We start from the raw sequence: 22098 nt of genomic DNA, 5'->3' as shown, positions 1-22098 counted from the left end.
AGGTGTGTGAGAGTCCAGGTGTGTGTGAGTCCAGGTGTGTGAGAGTCCAGGTGTGTGAGAGTCCAGGTGTGTGAGAGTCCAGGTGTGTGTGTGTGTGTCCAGGTGTGTGTGTGTGTGTCCAGGTGTGTGTGAGTCCAGGTGTGAGAGTCCAGGTGTGTGTGAGTCCAGGTGTGAGAGTCCAGGTGTGAGAGTCCAGGTGAGAGTCCAGGTGTGAGTCCAGGTGTGTGAGAGTCCAGGTGTGAGAGTCCAGGTGTGAGAGTCCAGGTGTGAGAGTCCAGGTGTGTGCTCAGGTCCTGCAGACGGCTCTAAGTGGAATAATCCTGCAGGATAAAAAACACACTCAGAATCCGGCTCCTCTGGACCGAAGATTCAAAGCAAAGCGGATCAACTTACAGCTCTGGGTTTCTTGTTCACCTTCATGTCAAACCTGCGACAAACACAAAGCGAGGCGCGTTAAGACGTTAAAACCTGCCTCTGACGGGGGTGGAAGCACGAATAAAAACAGGAAGAGGTCTGAGAAACGAGCTCATCTGAACACAACCGGGAATGTTTTTACTGGTTTCTGCAGCTGAAATGAGTCTGAGGCAGAAAAACAGGACGACAAGCGGGAGCATCTGGATGCTGCATGCAGGGAAACCAAAGAAGGATGAGTTAGCATGCAGAGCAGGCAGGACGTGGACGCCACAGGAGCAGGAAGTAAAGTTCAAACTTACTCAAAGTCATAATCAAACATGGCAGAAGGGCTGAGGGAGCAGCGTTAAGGGAAGGAAGAGAGCAGCAGCGGTTAGTTCACCAACCTGAGCTCCACTTCATCTGTCAGCTGCTGCCACCACAACCCAGACCACAACAAGTCAGAACCAGCACATCTACCAGCCGAGCCTAAAGTTACCATCTACTGTTAATAAAACAGGTCGGAGCCTCCCATCGTTAGTTTGGCTGCAGCAATCGATTATTCTGTTCTCTGCTAGCTTCCTCCTGTTCTCTGCTAGCTTCCTCCTGTTCTCTGCTAGCTTCCTCCTGTTCTCTGCTAGCTTCCTCCTGTTCTCTGTTAGCTTCCTCCTGTTCTCTGCTAGCTTCCTCCTGTTCTCTGCTAGCTTCCTCCTGTTCTCTGCTAGCTTCCTCCTGATCTCTGCTAGCTTCCTTCCGCTCTCTGCTAGCTTCCCCCTGTTCTCTGCTAGCTTCCCCATGTTCTCTGCTAGCTTCCTTCTGTTCTCTGCTAGCTTCCTTCTGTTCTCTCCTAGCTTCCTTCTGTTCTCCGTTAGCTTCCCCCTGTTCCCTGCTAGCGTCCTTCTCAGCTAACAAGCCGACTGATTACCATTAAAATGCTAACGTGAAATGTTCCCTTGTGTTTGTTCCGCTCAGTGGACTCGACGTGAACCGGCTGCTTTCTGCTGTAGCGTTGACGTTGTGCTCTCGTGCTAAGCTAACTGGCTTTTACAATGGACACACTGTTCAGTATTTTCTCTTTTCTTTTCTTTGAAATGCTCCCAAACTTTAGACGTTTCCCTCTTTTCTCAAAAAGCTCCGTGTCCTCACAGCGTTTCTCTCTCTGAGTTCAGCATCTTTTCTGAGCGACACAAAGCTGAAACTTTGTAGGAGTCAGCAGAGCTCACCCAGACTCTGGTGGGACGTCGGCCGGGCCTCTGAAACCTGTTTAACCTGAAATAATCCTGGAAGCGGACCCCCTGTAACAGCAGCCTGTTCTGCATGCACTCACAGCATCACCGCCACAGCCCTGAGACCCGGCTCTATCAGACTCATCCACTGATGATATGAAGTCAGGCGATGGGAAAAATATGGTAACCAAACAGTTTACTGACGAATAAATCAAACAAAGCAAAGAGGAGACATTTTTATCCTAAAACGGGCTGAAGCAGCGACGTTCTGAGCTGGCGTTCAGCACCGTGTCACAGTAAAAACCGTCCGTGTGAAACAGGGCGACCGCTGTCATTCTACCCTTATCTTATTAATGCTTCACTAGGAGGAAAACTTAGGCTGTGCTCGAAACCGCCTACTACTCCTACTACTCCTACTAACTTTAACTTCTTTAAGTTCCCGGATGCATACTAGATTCTCCTAAATGTTGGGTATGCATCATGAGGTTACTACTCATACTCAAACTACCCAAGATGCAACGTAACGTGACGTCGCCGATCGTCATTTCCTGTCAAAACGGCAGTTTCAAGCTAGCTACAACGAGGGTAGGTTCACTTCCTGTTTTCAAAACAAAAGCACCAATTGTATGGTAATGGCTTTCCCAATGATAAAAGGCAACGGGTATTTTATTTTGTGAACAGGAAGTGCGTTGCTCACTGCGGCTAGCTTTAGTAGCGCCGAATTCGTGGGAACAAAATTGTAAACAGCCGGTATTTTGTCAGGTTTTCAACACGTTGGGGATCTAAACGACTACTTTCTCACCTGAAAATGTTTCAAATGTTGCTAAAGTTTACAGAGTTTAGAGCTTAAGAGAAATCAGCTTCAGGCCGGCTGATTTCGGCTCGGGCAGGAGCAAAATGCATTGTGGGTAAACGCTCTGCATACTGTCTGATCGATGAGTATGTAGTATGCGGTTTCGAACACAGCCTTAGTCATATTCAAATGGTCTATTAAGACCTATTACCACTGTATAAACCTTAATATTTCCTCTCAGATGAAAGTCTTTTAAAGATTTGTTATCATTCATTATATCAACCGTTCTGTTATTAGCTATATTTTTTTAAATGGTTCCTCTTAGAGGAAAGTTTATCCATGTTTGTTAGCTTTTGTTAGTTTACTCAAATTACCTGTTATAGTTATACTAATCCTGCTGTTAGCTAAATTTACTTTTGCTCTGTTATAGTTATACCAATCTTACTGTTAGCTAAATTTACTTTTGCTCTGTTATAGTTATACCAATCCTACTGTTAGCTAAATTTACTTTTGCTCTGTTATAGTTATACCAATCCTGCTGTTAGCTAAATTGACTTTTGCTCTGTTATAGTTATACCAATCCTGCTGTTAGCTAAATTTACTTTTGCTCTGTTATAGTTATACCAATCTTACTGTTAGCTAAATTTACTTTTGCTCTGTTATAGTTATACCAATCCTACTGTTAGCTAAATTTACTTTTGCTCTGTTATAGTTATACCAATCCTGCTGTTAGCTAAATTTACTTTTGCTCTGTTATAGTTATACCAATCCTACTGTTAGCTAAATTTACTTTTGCTCTGTTATAGTTATACCAATCCTGCTGTTAGCTAAAATGACCTGATTGATGTTCTGTATCTGTATTTCTGTGTTTGACTTTCACTTCACTGAGCAGAACATGTTGAGTTAAACCGAGCAGATGATTGGGTTCAGTCACACACATCCTGGGTCAAACCGTCTTCCCTAACCCTAAAACACTCTGTAGGGTTCGGTACCTGTGTCTGTTTTTGTTCTTCCTCTTCTTGTGGCTCCCATGATGGCTTCCTGAGGAGGAGGAGGACGCCGCCTTCTGGGGTTTCAGGTCCTGCAGGGTGGAGTCCACGTCCTCCGTGTCCTCCTGGCCGGGCTCGTTCTCCTGGTTCTGGAGGTCCGGGGAGGTGTCGCTCTCTGTGCCGCTGCCGGCCTCACCTGAGGGGACCACACAACCACCTCAGAGCTGGAAATCACCACAAACCAGGAAGCTTCTAAAGCAAACTCACGCTTCTCGTTCATGTGGTCCGGGATCCCGCCGAGAGCGCACACCGCCTGCCAATCAGAGCGCAGCGTGAGAAGCCGCGTTTTACACCAGGAGACTCCGACGGGTTAAAATGAGACGGCGACTTACTGCGACAGACGTGACGGACGACTTGCTGAACAGGCGCTCCGCTTCTTTGAATTTCCGGTTCCTTCTGTCAGTCTTACTGTTGGAGTTCCTGATCGTCACAGAAACAATTCAATCAGGAAACAGTTCGACTCCTCAGAAAAGGAATAAAAGACACTTCACACAGTTTTTAAAGAGCAACGGAATTCTTCCTCAGATCCGCAGAAGTATCTGTAGAATAAGATCATCGGGGACTGATCCACCTGAGAGCTGGAGACTTTTCTCAGGCAGGACAGCCGCTGCTGGCCCTTTGTTGGCAGGTTCTCTGAGTGCGGTTAGGGCATGGGTAATATAACACTCCTGTTTTTGTTCATCCATGAAACAAGTAATTAGAACGTGTTCTACTCTACATAAATCTGTTGAGAACATTTTGTATGGATGTTTTCTTATGACTTTGTTTATATTTATGCTTGGATATAATATATTCCCAGTTAGTTCTCCTAAATTCTCATTATTCCAATGGAAAGTTTCCAATATGGAATATATCCAAAATTCCCAAGCTTAACTTCCCATGGAAATTTTGCAACCCTTGCTGGCGCCCCGGCTTCTGCCATCAGACCTCTGGAGCTGGTTCAGAAGGCTGCTGCTCGTCTGGTGTTCAACCTCCCCGAGTTCTCCCACACCACTCCCCTTCTCCGCTCTCTACACCGGCTCCCTGTAGCTGCAGCATCCAGTTTCAGACTCTGGTGCTGGCCTACAGTGGGAGGAGCAGCTCCTTCATACCTCCAGGCTGAGGTCCAGTTTCAGACTCTGGTGCTGGCCTACAGGGCAGTGGAAGGAGCAGCTCCTTCATACCTCCAGGCTGAGGTCCAGTTTCAGACTCTGGTGCTGGCCTACAGTGGAAGGAGCAGCTCCTTCATACCTCCAGGCTGTGGTCCAGTTTCAGACTCTGGTGCTGGCCTACAGTGGAAGGAGCAGCTCCTTCATACCTCCAGGCTGAGGTCCAGTTTCAGACTCTGGTGCTGGCCTACAGGGCAGTGGAAGGAGCAGCTCCTTCATACCTCCAGGCTGAGGTCCAGTTTAAGACTCTGGTGCTGGCCTACAGGGCGGTGGAAGGAGCAGCTCCTTCACACCTCCAGGCTATGGTCCAGCCCTACACCCCCGCCCGACCGCTTCACTCTGCGGCCACCAGGCGCCTGGCTGCCCCGTCACTCAGGGGTCCCTGCGCACGATCGACACGGTCACGGCTTTTCTCTGTTCTGGCCCCCCGATGGTGGAACGATCTCCGACTGATATCAGGACAGCTGAGTCGCTGCCCATCTTTCACCGCAGGCTGCAAACCATCTCTGCAGGAAACACTCCCCTGATCCGTCCTAGTTCCTTACGCACTTATTTGTTACCTTTAGCCCCTTTCACACTGCCGAATAACCCGCGTTTAATCCGCGAATTTAGCGTGTCCGCTGTTGTGTTCACACTGCCGACCCGGGCTGCCGCGTCACCTCGACTCGCCTTCCGACCCGCGTCGGACCCTAGTCTTTCTGCCGAGCCGAGTTTGATGTGAACGCAATCGACGCGGGTCGGACGTGGGCGTGGCGTGAGGAGTTTAAAAGACAGAATAGACAGCTGATTCAGAACAACAGCGACAGGTGAGGACAAGTTTCACTCTGTTTTACATCAAGTTCGAGACATTTTTGAAGATGGCCAACTGGGGACACAAGGAGGTCCGCGAGCTCCTCAGCCTCCGAGCAGAGGACGTTATTTTCCGCCACATGTCGGGGACGGTGAAAGATGGACCTCTGCTGGAAGGGCTGGCGAGAAAGATGGGAGAGCGCGGTTTCCAACGCAGCAAGACGCAGGTGACCAACAAACTGAAAGCCGTGAGGAAAAAGTTCCATGCTGTTAATGACCACAGCGGCAGGAGTGGCAGAGGGCGAGTGGACTGGCCGTATTTTGACATGTGTCACACCATCTGGGGAGGAAGCCACTCTGTATTTAACCCTACCTCCGACGCATGGCTTGTGCCTACGTCATTGTACACGCCCAGCATTTTATGTGTTTCGTGTGACGCTCTGCCACTAGGCCACGCCCCCTGAACTCGGCTTCAGGCGACACGGGTCGAAGGTGCAATTTGGACCCGCTAAGGTAGCGGGTCGCAGTGTGAAAGGGGCTCTAAAGTGTCTTCCCATCTGTCTCGGTACCTGACTTACCGCACTTACTCCAGCACTAGTTCTGCTCTGAGCTGTTTGGTTTTGGAAGGAAATGCACTTCTGATTTCTTGTGACCTGAAGTTCTTCTGCCTCCCGATGTTGAACGCACTTATTGTAAGTCGCTTTGGATAAAAGCGTCTGCAGAATGACCCTAATGTAACAGTAATATAATGTAATGTACTGTCTCCGGTCTTTTACACCGTTTGCCTCATTCTGGCGAACATCTCACTTCTGGTTGGTGAGGTATCGGTCCCATCCTCTGATGATGTTGCCGTACATCTGGGTGTCTTCCAGGTAGCTGCCCTCGAACGCATAAATCTGCCTTTCCAGGTTCACCAGCGTCTCCTGTGAGTGAGAAAGCAGACTAATTAACGTCCTGCCTGTTATAACTCTGAGATAACGCCCCACAGACGAGCATCCAGTCAGTTATCTGAACTGTACTACCTCCGTGTTGCCTCCACCCTGCTCAGCTCAGGCTTTTTATCCCGACTACACCTGTATGCTGTGGTGGTTAGATAGATAGATAGATAGATAGATAGATAGATAGATAGATTTCATCCCAATTTGGGAAATTATTGTGTTGCAGCAGCATACAGTAAAAAAAAAAAAAAAAACTCTTCAAACTGTAGATTTGTTTAGATTTTGTAGCGAATGTTTATTCACTATTTTTATTTTATTTTTATTCTATTTGCTTGTTTTTACTTTAATTGTTTACATAACTTTTACTGTACGCTGCTGCAACAAAACAATTTCCCAAATTGGGATGAATAAAGTACTTATCTATCTATCTATATGTAAACAATTAAAGTAAAAACAAGACTGATGTTATCACTTTAATGTGCGTTTAGCTCTGCAGCCAAACAGCATTTGGCAAATTTGCATTTAAGACACATGAAAAAGGGGGGTTTATTACATTAGTAGCATATAAAAATGAAAGATGCCACAAATCTGAAAGATTAGTTTAGTTATTTTTAAGTAGACCTGTTCTGAGATAACAATAATTAGTTGGGGGGCCTCTCCTCTCCCTCAGGTGCCGTCTATGAGGCAGACTTTAACGTGGAATCACAGCAGGTGGATAAAAAGGTGTGGACAACACGCCTTAGTGGATGTACAGTACGGAACTCCCGTGGGAATATCGCGAGAATTTAGTTTTAACTGTTGGCGGCTAATCGATAGCAGAGCTAAATAGTTAGCATATACCAGAGCGTAGCTGCTGGGTGCAAAAAAAAAAAAGACATAAAATATGCTTTGCAAAAATAAACAGTATTTATATTTTGTGATCGAACACAACACGAGGAGTTAACGTAAAGTGACAGCACAGAATACGGCACGGTTACGCAGCTGCTAGCCAAGTTAGCTTCAGCTACCGGCTACACGGAGGGATAGCCACCGTTAGCTTAGCACAAAGGGCCCGTCCATCGGCGGCGATCAACTTTTTAAAATAACCACATAAAACTCTAAAATTGCTTTCATCGCACTCACAGCGAGCTCCTGTTTCCTCTTGACCAAGTCCGCCAGCTCCCGGCGGGTGTCCGGGATCTGCGGCGGGGTCGCCTTAGCGTGCATCGCCATGATGGATGGAGCTCTGGAAACAACAGCGGTGGCGGCGGGTGGCGTAATCACGGACCCGCTGCCCCCAGTCCACCGGCAGATGGCGCCCAAGTCTCGCGATGGGACCTCATCTTCTTCTTCTTCTTCTTGTAATTTATTGGCGGTTAGCATCCGTAATGTTGCATTACCGCCACCAACGGTACAATTATGTAACTGCGGGTGTGGAGCGTTGACGAAGGAGTGACAAAATAAAATTTAAAAAAAATTTAAAAAAAGAAAATAGACAAATAAATAAACAATTCACTAAATTAAAAAAAACTAAATCCTTTCAAAAAGTCCTGTAGTCTTTAAGAAATTAAACACAAACCTCATCTCAAATCAGACCCTGTGTTCTCGTTGCCATGACAACTGCACCAACTGACCTGCACCAACATGAACGGAAGATTTACCAACTGTGGGTAAAGTTTGAGACTTTTTTTTAGTCATTTTGAAAACACCTGCTTCATTTTTGTAGTTTTTTTCTCATTCACTGTAAGTTTAAACACAAAACTAAAAAAAAGTATTTTTTGAATTTATTTTGTTTAAATTCACACTCGTTTTGTTTACTTATTTATCATCATTTTGAATACGTTTTGGGAATGGGAAAATCGATTGAAAAGCACTTAACGAGACAAAAATGCCAAAAACTTTTGGAGTTGTCATAACTCAGCAATACGACATCACAGAGACCTCATTCAAAGTTTATATGTGACGGGAAACTCACAACTTTAACTGAACTAAAGGGTTTGTTGATAGTAGATTGGCACCCATCAAAAATTCTTCAGAAATTTTTTTCTAATTTTGAATACTTCTTATATTCTGTATTTTCTTATAATTATATTTATTATTATTTTTATTGATTTATTTATTTATTAGCTACTTGACTAATTTGAATTTCCCCCATTGGGGGATGAATAAAGTATTTTTCTATTCTATTTAGCTTTGTGCACTTTAATGCTCCATATTTGCACATGATGCACATATAAAATATAAATCTGTTGAAGGACTATCATGTAAATGTAAATGTATTTTATTTCTACAGCCCTTTACAGACGATCCTTACGGTGTACCAAAGTGCTTTACAGCAGGTAATAAATAAAGAGAAGAAGAAGTAAAAACAAATAAAAACAATAAAAGAACAGTGAAAGCAATAAAATACAACAAAACCGAATAAGATAAAATAAGATAAGTGTTTCTCCCCCTTGAGCTGTCACCTTACCGTGGTGGGGGGGTTTGCGTGCCCCAATGAGTCTGGGAGCTATGTTGTCTGGGGCTTTAAGCCCCTGGTAGGGTCACCCATGGCAAACAGATCCTAGATGAGGGACCAGACAAAGAACAGCTCACAAGACCCCTATGATGAATAATATTTATGGACACCGTGTTCCCTTGCCCGGACGCGGGTCACCGGGGCCTCCCCCTGGAGCCAGGCCCAGGGGTGGGGCCCGCCGGCGAGCGCCTGGTGGCCGGGTCTGTGCCCGTGGGGCTCGGTCGGGCACAGCCCGAAGAAACGACACGGGTCCCCCTTCCTACGGGCTCACCACCCGTGGGAGGGGCCATGGGGGTCGGGTGCAATGTGAGCTGGGCGGCAGCCGAAGGCGGGGACCTTGGCGGTCTGATCCTCGGCTACTGAAGCTGGCTCTTGGGACGTGGAACGTCACCTCTCTGCTGGGGAAGGAGCCTGAGCTGGTGCGCGAGGCTGAGCGGTTCCGGCTAGATATAGTCGGACTCACCTCGACGCATGGCTTGGGCTCCGGAACCAGCCTCCTCGAGAGGGGTTGGACTCTCTTCCACTCTGGAGTTGCCCGCAGTGAGAGGCGTAAAGCAGGTGTGGGCATACTTATCGCCCCCCGGCTGTGTGCCTGTACATTGGGGTTTACCCCGGTAGACGAGAGGGTAGCCTCCCTCCGCCTTAGGGTGGGGGGACGGGTCCTGACTGTTGTTTGTGCTTATGCACCGAACGGCAGTTCAGAGTACCCACCCTTTTTGGAGTCCCTGGAGGAGGCACTAGAGAGTGCTCCTCCGGGAGACTCCCTCGTCCTGCTGGGAGACTTCAATGCTCACGTGGGCAATGACAGTGAGACCTGGAGGGGCGTGATTGGGAGGAACGGCCCCCCCGATCTGAATCAGAGTGGTGTTTTGTTGTTGGACTTCTGTGCTCGTCACGGATTGTCCATAACGAACACCATGTTCAGGCATAAGGGTGTCCATATGTGCACTTGGCACCAGGACACCCTAGGCCGCAGCTCAATGATCGACTTTGTAGTCGTATCATCGGACTTGCGGCCGTATGTCCTGGACACTCGGGTGAAGAGAGGGGCGGAGCTGTCAACTGATCACCACCTGGTGGTGAGTTGGCTCCGCTGGTGGGGGAGGAAGCCGGTCAGACCTGGCAGGCCCAAACGTATTGTGAGGGTCTGCTGGGAACGGCTGGCGGAATCCCCTGTAAGGAGGAGTTTCAACTCCCACCTCCGGCAGAGCTTCAACCATGTCCCGGGGGAGGTGGGGGACATTGAGCCCGAATGGGCCATGTTCCGTGCCTCCATTGTTGAGGCGGCCGACCGGAGCTGTGGCCGCAAGGTGGTCGGTGCCTGTCGTGGCGGCAATCCCCGAACCCGCTGGTGGACCCCAGTGGTGAGGGAGGCCGTCAAGCTGAAGAAGGAGTCCTATCGGGCCTTTTTGGCCAGTGGGACTCTGGAAGCAGCTGATGGGTACCGACAGGCCAAGCGGAACGCAGCCTCGGCGGTTGCTGAGGCAAAAACTCGGGCTTGGGAGGAGTTCGGGGAGGCCATGGAGAACGATTTCCGGACGGCCTCGAGGAGATTCTGGTCCACCATCCGGCGGCTCAGGGGGGGGGGAGCGGTGCACCGTCAACACCGTGTATGGTGAGGGCGGGGCTCTGCTGACTTCAACTAGGGAAGTCGTGAGTCGGTGGGGGGAGTACTTCGAGGGCCTCCTCAATCCTACCGACACGCCTTCCGATGAGGAAGCAGAGTTGGGGAGCTCGGACGTGGGACCTCCCATTTCTGGGGCTGAGGTTGCCGAGGTGGTCAAAAAACTCCTCGGTGGCAAGGCCCCGGGGGTGGATGAGGTCCGTCCTGAGTTCCTCAAGGCTCTGGATGTTGTGGGGCTGTCTTGGTTGACACGCCTCTGCAGCATCGCGTGGACATCGGGGGCAGTGCCTCTGGACTGGCAGATCGGGGTGGTGGTCCCCCTCTTTAAAAAGGGGGACCGGAGGGTGTGTTCCAACCATAGGGGGATCACACTCCTCAGCCTCCCTGGTAAGGTCTTTTCGGGGGTACTGGAGAGGAGGATCCGCCGGATAGTCGAATCTCGGATTCAGGAGGTGCAGTGTGGTTTTCGTCCTGGCCGTGGAACAGTGGACCAGCTCTATACCCTCCGCAGGGTCCTGGAGGGAGCATGGGAGTTCGCCCAACCGGTCTACATGTGTTTTGTGGACTTGGAGAAGGCGTTCGACCGTGTCCCTCGGGGACTCTTGTGGGGGGTGCTCCGGGAGTATGGAGTGCCGGACTCCTTGATATGGGCTGTTCGGTCTCTGTATGACCGGTGTCAGAGTTTGGTCCGCATTGCCGGCAGTAAGTCGGACATGTTTCCTGTGAGGGTTGGACTCCGTCAGGGCTGCCCTTTGTCACCGATTCTGTTCATAATTTTTATGGACAGAATTTCTAGGCGCAGCCAGGGCGTTGAGGGGGTCCGGTTTGGCGACCTCAGAATCGGGTCTCTGCTTTTTGCGGACGATTTGGTTCTGTTGGCGTCGTCAGGCCGTGACCTTCAGCTCTCACTGGAGCGGTTCGCAGCCGAGTGTGAAGCGGCTGGGATGACCATCAGCACCTCCAAATCTGAGACCATGGTCCTCGGCCGGAAAAGGGTGGAATGCTCTCTTCGGGTCGGGAATGAGATCCTTCCCCAAGTGGAGGAGTTCAAGTATCTCGGGGTCTTGTTCACGAGTGAGGGACGAATGGAACAGGAGATTGACAGACGGATTGGTGCGGCGTCTGCAGTGATGCGGGCTCTGCACCGGCCCGTCGTGGTGAAGAAGGAGCTGAGCCAGAAGGCGAAGCTCTCGATTTACTGGTCAATCTATGTTCCTACCCTCACCTATGGTCACGAGCTGTGGGTAGTGACCGAAAGAACGAGATCGCGAATACAAGCGGCCGAAATGAGTTTCCTCCGCAGGGTGTCTGGGCTCTCCCTTAGAGATAGGGTGAGAAGCTCGGTCATCCGGGAGGGGCTCGGAGTAGAACCGCTGCTCCTCCGCATCGAGAGGAGTCAGATGAGGTGGCTCGGGCATCTGGTGAGAATGCCTCCTGGACGCCTCCCCGGTGAGGTGTTCCGGGCCCGTCCCACTGGGAGGAGGCCCCGGGGAAGACCCAGGACACGTTGGAGAGACTATGTCTCTCGGCTGGCCTGGGAACGCCTCGGGGTCCCCCCAGAAGAGCTGGAGGAAGTGGCCGGGGACAGGGACGTCTGGGTCTCTTTGCTCAAGCTGCTGCCCCCGCGACCCGATCCCCGGACCAGCGGAAGATAATGGATGGATGGAAGATAAGTGTCATCATGCTACTGGGTATTAAAGCCATCCTAAATAAGTAGGTTTTTAGCCCAGATCTGAAGAGGCCCAGGTCAGAAATAAGACGCAGCTGGACGGGGGGCTTATTCCAGAGCCTGGGGGCAGCTTTGGGAAAAGGCTCGCTCACCCCAGGGTTTGTATTCTGACCTGGGCACTTCCAGCAGAAACTGATCTGCTGACCTCAGAGCTCTACCAGGACTGTTAAAAGCTCAGATAAATACGACGGGGCGAGGCCGTTAAGAGCTTTAAAAACCAACATTAAGAGTTTAAAATCAGTTCTATAAAGGACAGGAAGCCGATGGAGGGAGTTAAGAACAGGAGTGCTGTGCACACGTCTGTCGGTGTTGGTTAAAGACGGGCAGCAGCGTTCTGCACCAGCTGAAGGCGACTATAAAAAAATAAAAATAAAAATAAATTAAAAAAAAATTTTATTAATAAAAAAAAAAAAAAAATTCAATTCAATTAAAAAACTTTTTTTTTAAAGGAAAAAAAATAAAATAAAAAAATAATATAAATAAATAAATGAATACAATTTTTTTTAATAAATAAAAATTTTTAAAATCTACAAAATTAAAAAAAACAAATTTAAATAAAAAAAAATAATAATAATTTGAAAAATTTAAAAAAATTAAAATTAAAAAATTAAAAATTAAAAAAATTAAAAAGTTGAAGGCGACTGAGAGAAGACTCGGAGACGCCGACATAAAGCGCATTGCTATAGTCTGACCTTGAACTTATCAGGGCATGGATGGCTTTCTAAAGGTCGTGACCACTTAAAAACATTTTAACTTTGGCCAGGAGACGCAGCTGGAAAAAACTAGTTTGTTCAACCTCAGATCAAAGGTCAAAGGTCACTCCCAGATTTCTGAACTGAGCTTTGAAGACGAGGTGCCAAAGCCAGCCGTAATTGTTTATTACCCGATTAAACAACTCCAAGTAAAAAATCTGCCGCGTTTCTTTGTGTTTTAAAGCAGATCAGACGTCCCGTTCCAGTGTTTCATCTTCAGCACCGAGCGTTTATCAGACAACACAGCAGGAGAAGAAGGAGGCCTCCCAGTTCCCTTCTGCTCTCTGCCTGGTACGACTTTCACTCTCACGTTTAAAAACTGGTCGAGCAGTTTGGTGTTTTTCTTTGTTTCAGGATGAACTACCAGGACCGGGCAGCTACAGCTGCAGGTTCCACAGCAACAATCCATCCCTCTCAAAGAAGGGAACGACTGGCTTTGTTGTGTCTAAGGTGAGGAGTCTGATTCCAAACATTTATCTGCAGAAACGGACCATAAACGGTGGTTTTTAGGCTCTAAACAAGCTTTATTCAGAGCACGAGAAGCCACATCGTGAAGATCTCAGTCTCAAATCACTGTGAATATTGTCCAGTCAAATAAAATAAAATAAAATTAAATTAAATTTATTTGTAGCACATTTCCTGTCCAAAACAGTTCAAAGTGCTTCACATAAAATAAAAGCATTGCAGCAGGGAGTGGAAGAAGTATTAAAAATACATAAAAGAATATAAAGAGAAACAAATAAAATAATTTAAATGAATTTAAAAACCAGCAACAGTCCAGATAAGTTCAAAGATATCGTGCAGATTTCATGCATAGACACATGAGAACAGAAATGTTTTTAACCTGGATTTAAAAATGTCTCCATTTGGTGAAAGTTTAATCTCCACTGGCAGTTTGTTCCACTTGTTGGCAGCATAACAGCTAAATGCTGCTTCTCCATGTTTAGTCTGGACTCTGGACTGGACCAGCTGACCTGAGTCCTTGGATCTCAGAGCTCTGCTGGCTTTATATTCTCTGAACACATCACAGATTGTAAACTTTTAAAATCTATTCTGTGACTGACTGGAAGCCAGAGTAAAGATTTTAAAGCTGCTGTGATGTGTTCAGATCTCTTAGTCCGGGTTAAAACTCCAGCAGCAGCGTTCTGGATGAGCTGCAGATGTTTAATGCTCTTTGTGGGAAGTCCAGTTAAAAGAGCGGTACAGTAATGGAGTCTGCTGGAGATGAATACTGCATACTGCATACTACATACTACATACTGTATACTACATACTACATACTGTATACTACATACTGCATACTGCATACTACATACTACATACTGTATACTGTATACTACATACTGCATACTGCATACTACATACTGCATACTACATACTGCATACTGTATACTGTATACTACATACTGCATACTGCATACTACATACTGTATACTACATACTGCATACTACATACTACATACTACATACTGCATACTGCATGCTACATACTGTATACTACATACTGTATACTGCATACTGCATACTACATACTACATACTACATACTACATACTGCATACTACATACTGTATACTGCATACTGTATACTACATACTGCATACTACATACTACATACTGTATACTACATACTGCATACTACATACTGCATACTACATACTGTATACTACATACTGTATACTGCATACTACATACTGCATACTGTATACTACATACTGCATACTGCATACTGCATACTGCATACTACATACTACATACTGCATACTACATACTACATACTGCATACTACATACTACATACTACATACTGCATACTGCATACTACATACTGCATACTACATACTGCATACTACATACTACATACTACATACTGCATACTACATACTGCATACTACATACTACATACTACATACTGTATACTGCATACTACATACTGCATACTACATACTGTATACTACATACTGTATACTGCATACTACATACTGCATACTACATACTGTATACTACATACTGCATACTACATACTACATACTACATACTGCATACTACATACTGCATACTGCATACTACATACTACATACTACATACTGCATACTACATACTACATACTGCATACTACATACTACATACTACATACTGTATACTGCATACTACATACTGCATACTACATACTGCATACTACATACTGTATACTGCATACTACATACTGCATACTACATACTGCATACTGCATGCTACATACTTCCATACTGCATACTTCCATAATGCATACTGCTTACTACATACTGCATACTACATACTACATACTGCATACTGCATACTACATACTACATACTGCATATTGCATACTGCATACTACATACTGCATACTACATACTGCATACTGCATACTACATACTGCATAATACATACTGCATACTGCATACTACATACTGCATACTACATACTGCATACTACATACTGCATGCTACATACTTCCATACTGCATACTTCCATAATGCATACTGCTTACTACATACTGCATACTGCATACTACATACTGCATACTGCATAATACATACTGCATACTGCATACTGCATACTACATACTGCATACTGCATACTACATACTACATACTGCATACTACATACTACATACTGCATACTACATACTGCATAATACATACTACATACTGCATGCTACATACTTCCATACTACATACTTCCATACTGCATACTCATCGATCAGACAGTATGCAGAGCGTTTACCCACAATGCATTTCGCTCCTGCCCGAGCTGAAATCAGCCAGCCTGAAGCTGATTTCTCTTAAGCTCTAAACTCTGTAAACTTTAGCAACATTTGAAACATTTTCAGGTGAGAAAGTAGTCGTTTAGATCCCCAACGTGTTGAAAACCTGACAAAATACCGGCTGTTTACAATTTTGTTCCCACGAATTCGGCGCTACTAAAGCTAGCCGCAGTGAGCAACGCACTTCCTGTTATTTTCACAAAATAAAATACCTGTTGCCTTTTATCATAGGGAAAGCCATTACCATACAATTGGTGCTTTTGTTTTGAAAACAGGAAGTGAACCTACCCTCGTTGTAGCTAGCTTGAAACTGCCGTTTTGACAGGAAATGACGATCGGCGACGTTACGTTGCATCTTGGGTAGTTTGAGTATGAGTAGTAACCTCATGATGCATACCCAACATTTAGGAGAATCTAGTATGCATCCGGGAACTTCTCGCTTACTCAAACTCACATACTAACTCAGAAAGTTAGTAGGAGAAGTGTGCGGTTTGGAACAAAGCCCATATCTGTGATCTGCTGAGGTTCCAGGAGGTTCAGATTCTGCAGGGATCATCTCTGAGGTCACGACTCGTCCTGAAAACCGATGATTCTGATCACCTTCAGAGCTGCTGTTCACTGGTTCTGCTCGGGTTTGGGTAACTTCTGGTGTAGACTGTGTGTGTTAACGCTGTTAGTGTCTGTCCTTGGTTAAATAAAGGTTTGGATGAATGAATGAGCAGGACGTCCTCCTTCGGAATCGGGGGGAGGAGCTGGGCGGAGGCCCTGGGGCCGACCCAGGACCCTGCTGACCTGGGAGCAGCTGGAGATCCTCCCGTTGGAGCAGCTGAAGTTTCTGCAGACAGTTTCTCTGCTGGAACAGACGCTGAATCAGCCGTTTAAAGAGAAGAAGAATCTGTGTTTTATCACCACAAAGCTGCAAACTGAACGTTTTCCCTCCGTGAATCACCAGAAAGAAACTAAATAAGATGATAAACAGGCTCCGTTTTACTTCGTTTTCTTCTTCTTCTTAGTATTTGTTATTAATCTTTAATATAATTAATATCTATAAACACTCACCGGCCACTGTATCAGGAACACCTGTTCAATCAGCTGTTAACACTAACAGCTGATCAGCCAATCACATGGCTGCAGCTCAATGCATTTCGGCATGTAGAGGTGGGTCGGGACCACCTGAGACCACCGACTTCAGCATGTAGACCACCTGCTGAAGTTCAACCCGAGCATCAGAATGTGGAAGAACAGGGATTTAAGTGACTTTTAACGTGGCGTGGTTGTTTACAGAAGTTGAGAACGGCTACAGATTAATTTCTTTAACCCTTTTTATATATATACACATATAAATATACATATGCAACATATATATATATATATTAAGGCTGGGCAACGATTAAAGTTTTTAATCTATTATCTAAATGTCTGTCGCTCTCAGGCTTTTATTTTGTAAAAGTCTGTTGCTCTCAGGCTTTTATTATTGTAAAAGTCTGTCGCTCACAGGCTTTTATTTTGTAAAAGTCTGTTGCTCACAGGCTTTTATTTTGTAAAAGTCTGTCGCTCACAGGCTTTTATTTTGTAAAAGTCTGTTGCTCACAGGCTTTTATTTTGTAAAAGTCTGCTGCTGTCTGCTGTGGAACAGGAAAAGAAAGTAATCGGCGGATCCACCAAACATGGAGAAGGGTACGGAACTTTTACTCGGCCATTTTCATGTTAAAGTTCTTCCAGACGGCGGAGTCGACAGAACCAAAGTCATCTGTAAACACTGCCAAGTTGAATTGTCTTCTCAGCGTAGTAGTTCCAGTCTAAAATATCACTTAAAGGCAAAACACACAACTGATAGCAGCAAGTCATTCAAGGAAACAGACAGTGGAGCGAGGCTTCTACATAAAAACTACAGAAAGATGCTGATGTTAAAAGTGTGTTTGCACAACAAATGTTATGGCACTTTCATTCATATGGCAGCACATTTAAAATAAAGCTAAATGCTAAAAGCTATACGCTACTTTTGGATTCATTTTTGGATTCTGCGTACAAATGTGATCAATCGTGATTAATCTGGGAAATCATGTGATTAATTAGATTAAACATTTTAATCGTTGCCCAGCCTTATTTATGATCAATAAAAAACTGTTATTTATTGATCTGTGTGTGCTTCCAGGCCTCTATAACCCCCACGCCGTGCCGAAGCGGTCCTTCGACCCGGACTCCAGGGTCTGGGTTCCCTTCTGAAGCCTCAGGCCGACTCTGCTCCAATAAACTGGTTAAACTGGGACTTCTTCTGCTTCTCCAGCAGCACTTTCACATCAAGTCGGGTCATAATTACATTTTGAAGACATCAGCGACAGCAGCTGCCGGTCCAGGAACAGCTGAGCCGGCTGCTGCAGGGCAGGACGAAGGCTGGGATTGTTTTATCCTGGTGATGTAACGCCAGAGTCACGGCTGGTTTCACATCATTTCAGTTACAGCAATGAGAACTGTAGTAGCACTTTCCACAATCAAAAATTAAGTGGTACTTATCTGGGGGGGGGGGGGGGGCTCAGTAGGGTTTCGATGCGTGTCCACGAAAAACATCAATCACTGCATGCCGTATGCATGCATCTTTATGCTTGTTTATTCCAACACTCTCGGAAAAAAAGGTACAGATCCGTACCTTAAAAGGTACAAACGCTTGTCTCTGTGGCAGTACCTTTAGAGGGTACAGAGTTGTACCTTTCAAAAGGGTACATATTTGTACCCCTATACTCTGTACCTTCAAGATCAAGTTTGTACCCTTAGTGGATGGTACAAATCTGTACCACAATGGTACCACCACAGAGAAAAGTTAATTTGTACCTTTAAGGTACATAATCTGCCCATAGCAGTTTCCATAAACAAGCTTAAAAGACAACATAAGTCTTTACCAATACCATTATTTTTTTCAAATGTAAAAACAATAAAACTGTCATTATCCATTACACATTAATATTCATATAAATTGTACAAAAAAATAAAAATGTTCTTTTCATTTAAAAATCATTTCATTAACAATGCCTCATTGCCACAAACAATCTTCCATCAACCATATACATATCAAGAGCTTGAAAATGACTCCTGTCCAGGCACAATACACACCCAATCATTGAACTTAACATCATATGCGTGAAAATGCTCGTCAAAACTTAGTAGCTCAGGAGGAAGAGCAGTCGCCCACCAATCGGAAGGTCGGTGGTTCGACTTCGGCTTCCCCGGGCTACATGTCGAAGTGTCCTTGGGCAAGACACTGAACCCCACGTTGCCTACCGATAAATCCATCGGTGTATGAATGTGTGTGTGAATGATTAGAAAGCACGTAGTGTGTGTATAGACGTAGACGTGCTGTATGAGTGTGTGTGAATGGGTGAATGTGGCATGTAGTTAGAAGCGCTTTGAGTGGTCAGCTAGACTAGAAAAGCGCTATACAAGTACAGTCCATTTACCATTTACCATTAAACAGATCTGAAGACTGAAAGAGTTCTGCAAGGTCAGGACAGTCGGATAAACTAAATCCTCTTTGTTCCAAATGCTGAGTAATAAGAGTGTCATACTGTTCTTTGAAGTTACTCAAAATAACAGCCACGTCATCAGTAATGTCTTGTTGCACTAATTGAGGAAGAACATGTTTCTCTCGCCATTTCAAGGAATGGGTCATCAACATTTTCTGTATGCTTTCTGTAAGAGTGTTGATATCTGCATGGCTTGCTTCATCAAACTCTACCAAATTGTTCTCAAATGTGTCTTCAACCTCCTCCTCCTCAGTTAATTCTTGAGGGGCCACAACCCTCTGTTTGTGTTTTCTGTATATGTGCCTCCTGTAAGACTCATATTTTGTAAATGTACATTGACAATCATCAAGGCCGCAGCAAATAGAAAAATCAGCCTCATGCGAATGAATTAATCCAACGTGATGAATCACTTTGACTAAAGTGAAGGCTCTCCGGGAGCACTTTGGACAACGAAAAGGGCGAGGCATACTCAAACCAGTAAATGAATGGCCCTCAGAACAGCTGTTGGCAAGGCCTTAGCAGGCTCGGTTACTTTCAAGATGTGTCGTTGTAGAAATATGAGCGTGTTTCTGTTGTGACTAGGGTACTGAAGAGAAAATACAAAATAGATGCAGAAAGCTGACAGAACGCCATCCTCCACACCAATGGTACTGCAGAAAGTGGAGCCATCCACCTTTATGGTCACTGGAAGTCGTTTTTCTGTGAAAACCTGTGTCCAGGTGTATGATCCGGCCACTTGGACGGTGGGTAGGGCGTCGCTGGTTCTCCCTGAAAGACAACACCACCGAGAAAGAAATACAGAAATAAAGAAAAGGTTCACTACACATTACAATGGTTTACATCACATTACCACCTAAACTATACTACACTATAACGTCACACACACAAAAATAGCAGGCTACAATACGGCTCACCAAAAATAAAGTCATTGAAATCACTGTGGTAGAAGCATTAACTTCCATCATCCAGCAAAATGTAGTTGTCCAATTTCTCTGAAGAGTACTGGTAATAGGACCAGGGCAGCTCGGAAGTCCAAGTCTTCCAAAAGAAAGAAAATATAAAGTACAATATATTAGCAGTGGTAAGTAGATTCGCCACTTAGAGATTACTAGAAGTGGGCCTTGCTGGTGCAAGCCCACTTAATTAGTACACCACCGGCCTACAGAAAGGAAAAGATGGGATTATTCCATGCCAATTCAACAATCTTCATGCTTCATACAGAAACACCAATCAAAGGATTTATTAAAAACAAGCAATGTTTCAACCCACCTTTTCACACATTTTCCTCCTCAGTTGTTCCTGCTGTTCCTCCATTTTCCTCCTCAGTTGTTCCTCCATTTTCCTCCTCAGTTGTTCCTCCATTTTCATCCTCAGTTGTTCCTCCATTTTCATCCTCAGTTGTTCCTGCTGCTCCTCCATTTTCATCCTCAGTTGTTCCTGCTGTTCCTCCATTTTCCTCCTCAGTTGTTCCTGCTGCTCCTCCATTTTCCTCCTCAGTTGTTCCTGCTGCTCCTCCATTTTCCTCCTCAGTTGTTCCTGCTGCTCCTCCATAGCATGCTTCTCCCTCAGCAGCTCCTGACGAGCCATAAGAGCAGGTGTTTCAGCCTCAGCCCTCCACCTGGCTGACGATGTAGAGGACAAAGATTTGCTCACCCCTGTACTGCATTTCTTTGATCTGCCGGACACATTGGATACACTGTCACTTGGTCTAATGTCATCTTCAACTGTGTTATCCATATTTTCATTGTTATTTGAAACAGACCCCAAACATGGTGCAACAGCATCCTCTGCTAGTGCATCTGGGACATCTTGCATTTCAAACAGCCATTTATTTGCTTCCTCCACAAACGCAGTCTTATGTTCTCCAACACTGTGAAACTATGCGTTTGAGTTCTTGTTCTTCCGGCGGGAGCATAGGAATCACAACACCATGAAGATGAGTTGCTTCTATGAACAAACTTGAAATATTTCCAAGATATGATTTTACCCTTTCAGCATTGTCAGCACTTTGCATTAGGCAATTAATTTCTTTTATTACACCTTTGATCTTTCTTACTTTAGCTTGGCGCTCTTCTTGGAGCTTTTCCAATTTAAGTCCAAAAGCCTTGGGTGTAAGTTTTGTTTGTCTCTTCTCACTCGTTTCATTTCCAACACTTGACTCCATTTTTTATTTTTTTTTTTTTAAATAAATCACAAAATTAATCCAAAAAACACATCACAAAAATAGCTGCTTTACTGACCACACAGCGCCTGTGTTTCCACGTGAAAACGTACAATGCGTTGTCATTCCCTCTAACTTTCCAGTGGAGCTAAGCTAACTCAACCCTAGTCTTCTGTGCATACTAGCAGTGGGTATTTATGTACCTAAATACCGATAGTCTCGAACCAGACTGACCGTCTGAACCAGAACTACGGCGGTACTCCCAAGCACAAGGCTTCACCCGCTTGACACACGAAAGGAAAACTGCAAAAGTCCCAAACAAATAAACCAGCACATCACCTTATGTGAATGTACCGCTTAGCCTAGCAGGGAATACATTCATGCATTGACAACAAATCTAATCCAAAATGTTTACTGTAACTTTCAACGGAGGCGAGTATGACGACAAAATGAGTGTAGTAGCAGCAGTATATTTGTGAATGAATGGGCTTAGAGTCCAGCGCGCATTCACATCTATGTTTGTAACTGGGAAAGCGATCTCAAACATCCAGCGTGTCCCGACATTACACTTAAATCTGGGAATGACGTGTCTGGATAGTGTCAAACAGAGGGACGTAAAAAATGACCGAAAGGTTCTTGATACGCTTACTAAGTTAACTTTTAGTTGGTCACTGTGACTTTTTGAATAATATAGTCAC

The 22098-nt window shown here is 45.3% G+C and overlaps 1 protein-coding gene across 2 annotated transcripts; it reads right to left on the bottom strand.

Moving 5' to 3' along the window:
* Positions 1-208: 208 nt before the first annotated feature.
* Positions 209-7615, bottom strand: meaf6 (MYST/Esa1-associated factor 6). 2 transcript variants are annotated; one of them, XM_075449533.1, is made up of 8 exons: positions 7456-7615; positions 6203-6318; positions 3791-3878; positions 3666-3711; positions 3402-3594; positions 714-743; positions 394-427; positions 209-320 (listed from the first exon to the last, which is right to left on the bottom strand). In XM_075449533.1, exons 1-8 carry the CDS (start codon positions 7543-7545, stop codon positions 306-308), a joined length of 612 nt encoding a protein of 203 aa, XP_075305648.1. In that variant the 5' UTR covers positions 7546-7615; the 3' UTR covers positions 209-305. The 2 variants fall into 2 exon arrangements, with proteins under 2 accessions (XP_075305648.1, XP_075305649.1); XM_075449534.1 differs by lacking the exon at positions 714-743 and having other exon boundaries at positions 7456-7613.
* Positions 7616-22098: the final 14483 nt, after the last annotated feature.

Source organism: Odontesthes bonariensis, chromosome 18 (genome assembly GCF_027942865.1).
Source record: "Odontesthes bonariensis isolate fOdoBon6 chromosome 18, fOdoBon6.hap1, whole genome shotgun sequence".
NCBI lineage: Eukaryota > Metazoa > Chordata > Actinopteri > Atheriniformes > Atherinopsidae > Odontesthes > Odontesthes bonariensis.
The sequence above is the reverse complement of the archived record's forward strand: the minus strand, read 5'-3'. Positions and strand labels throughout refer to the sequence as shown.

Coding starts and splice junctions, on each gene's coding strand:
- meaf6 (XM_075449533.1), bottom strand. CDS start 7,545: ATGGCGATGCACGCTAAGGCGACCCCGCCGCAGATCCCGGACACCCGC. Junction 6,319..7,455: donor AGAGGAAACAGGAGCTCGCT/GTGAGTGCGATG, acceptor TCTCACTCACAG/GAGACGCTGGTGAACCTGGA. Junction 428..713: donor ATGTTTGATTATGACTTTGA/GTAAGTTTGAAC, acceptor TGTTTGTCGCAG/GTTTGACATGAAGGTGAACA.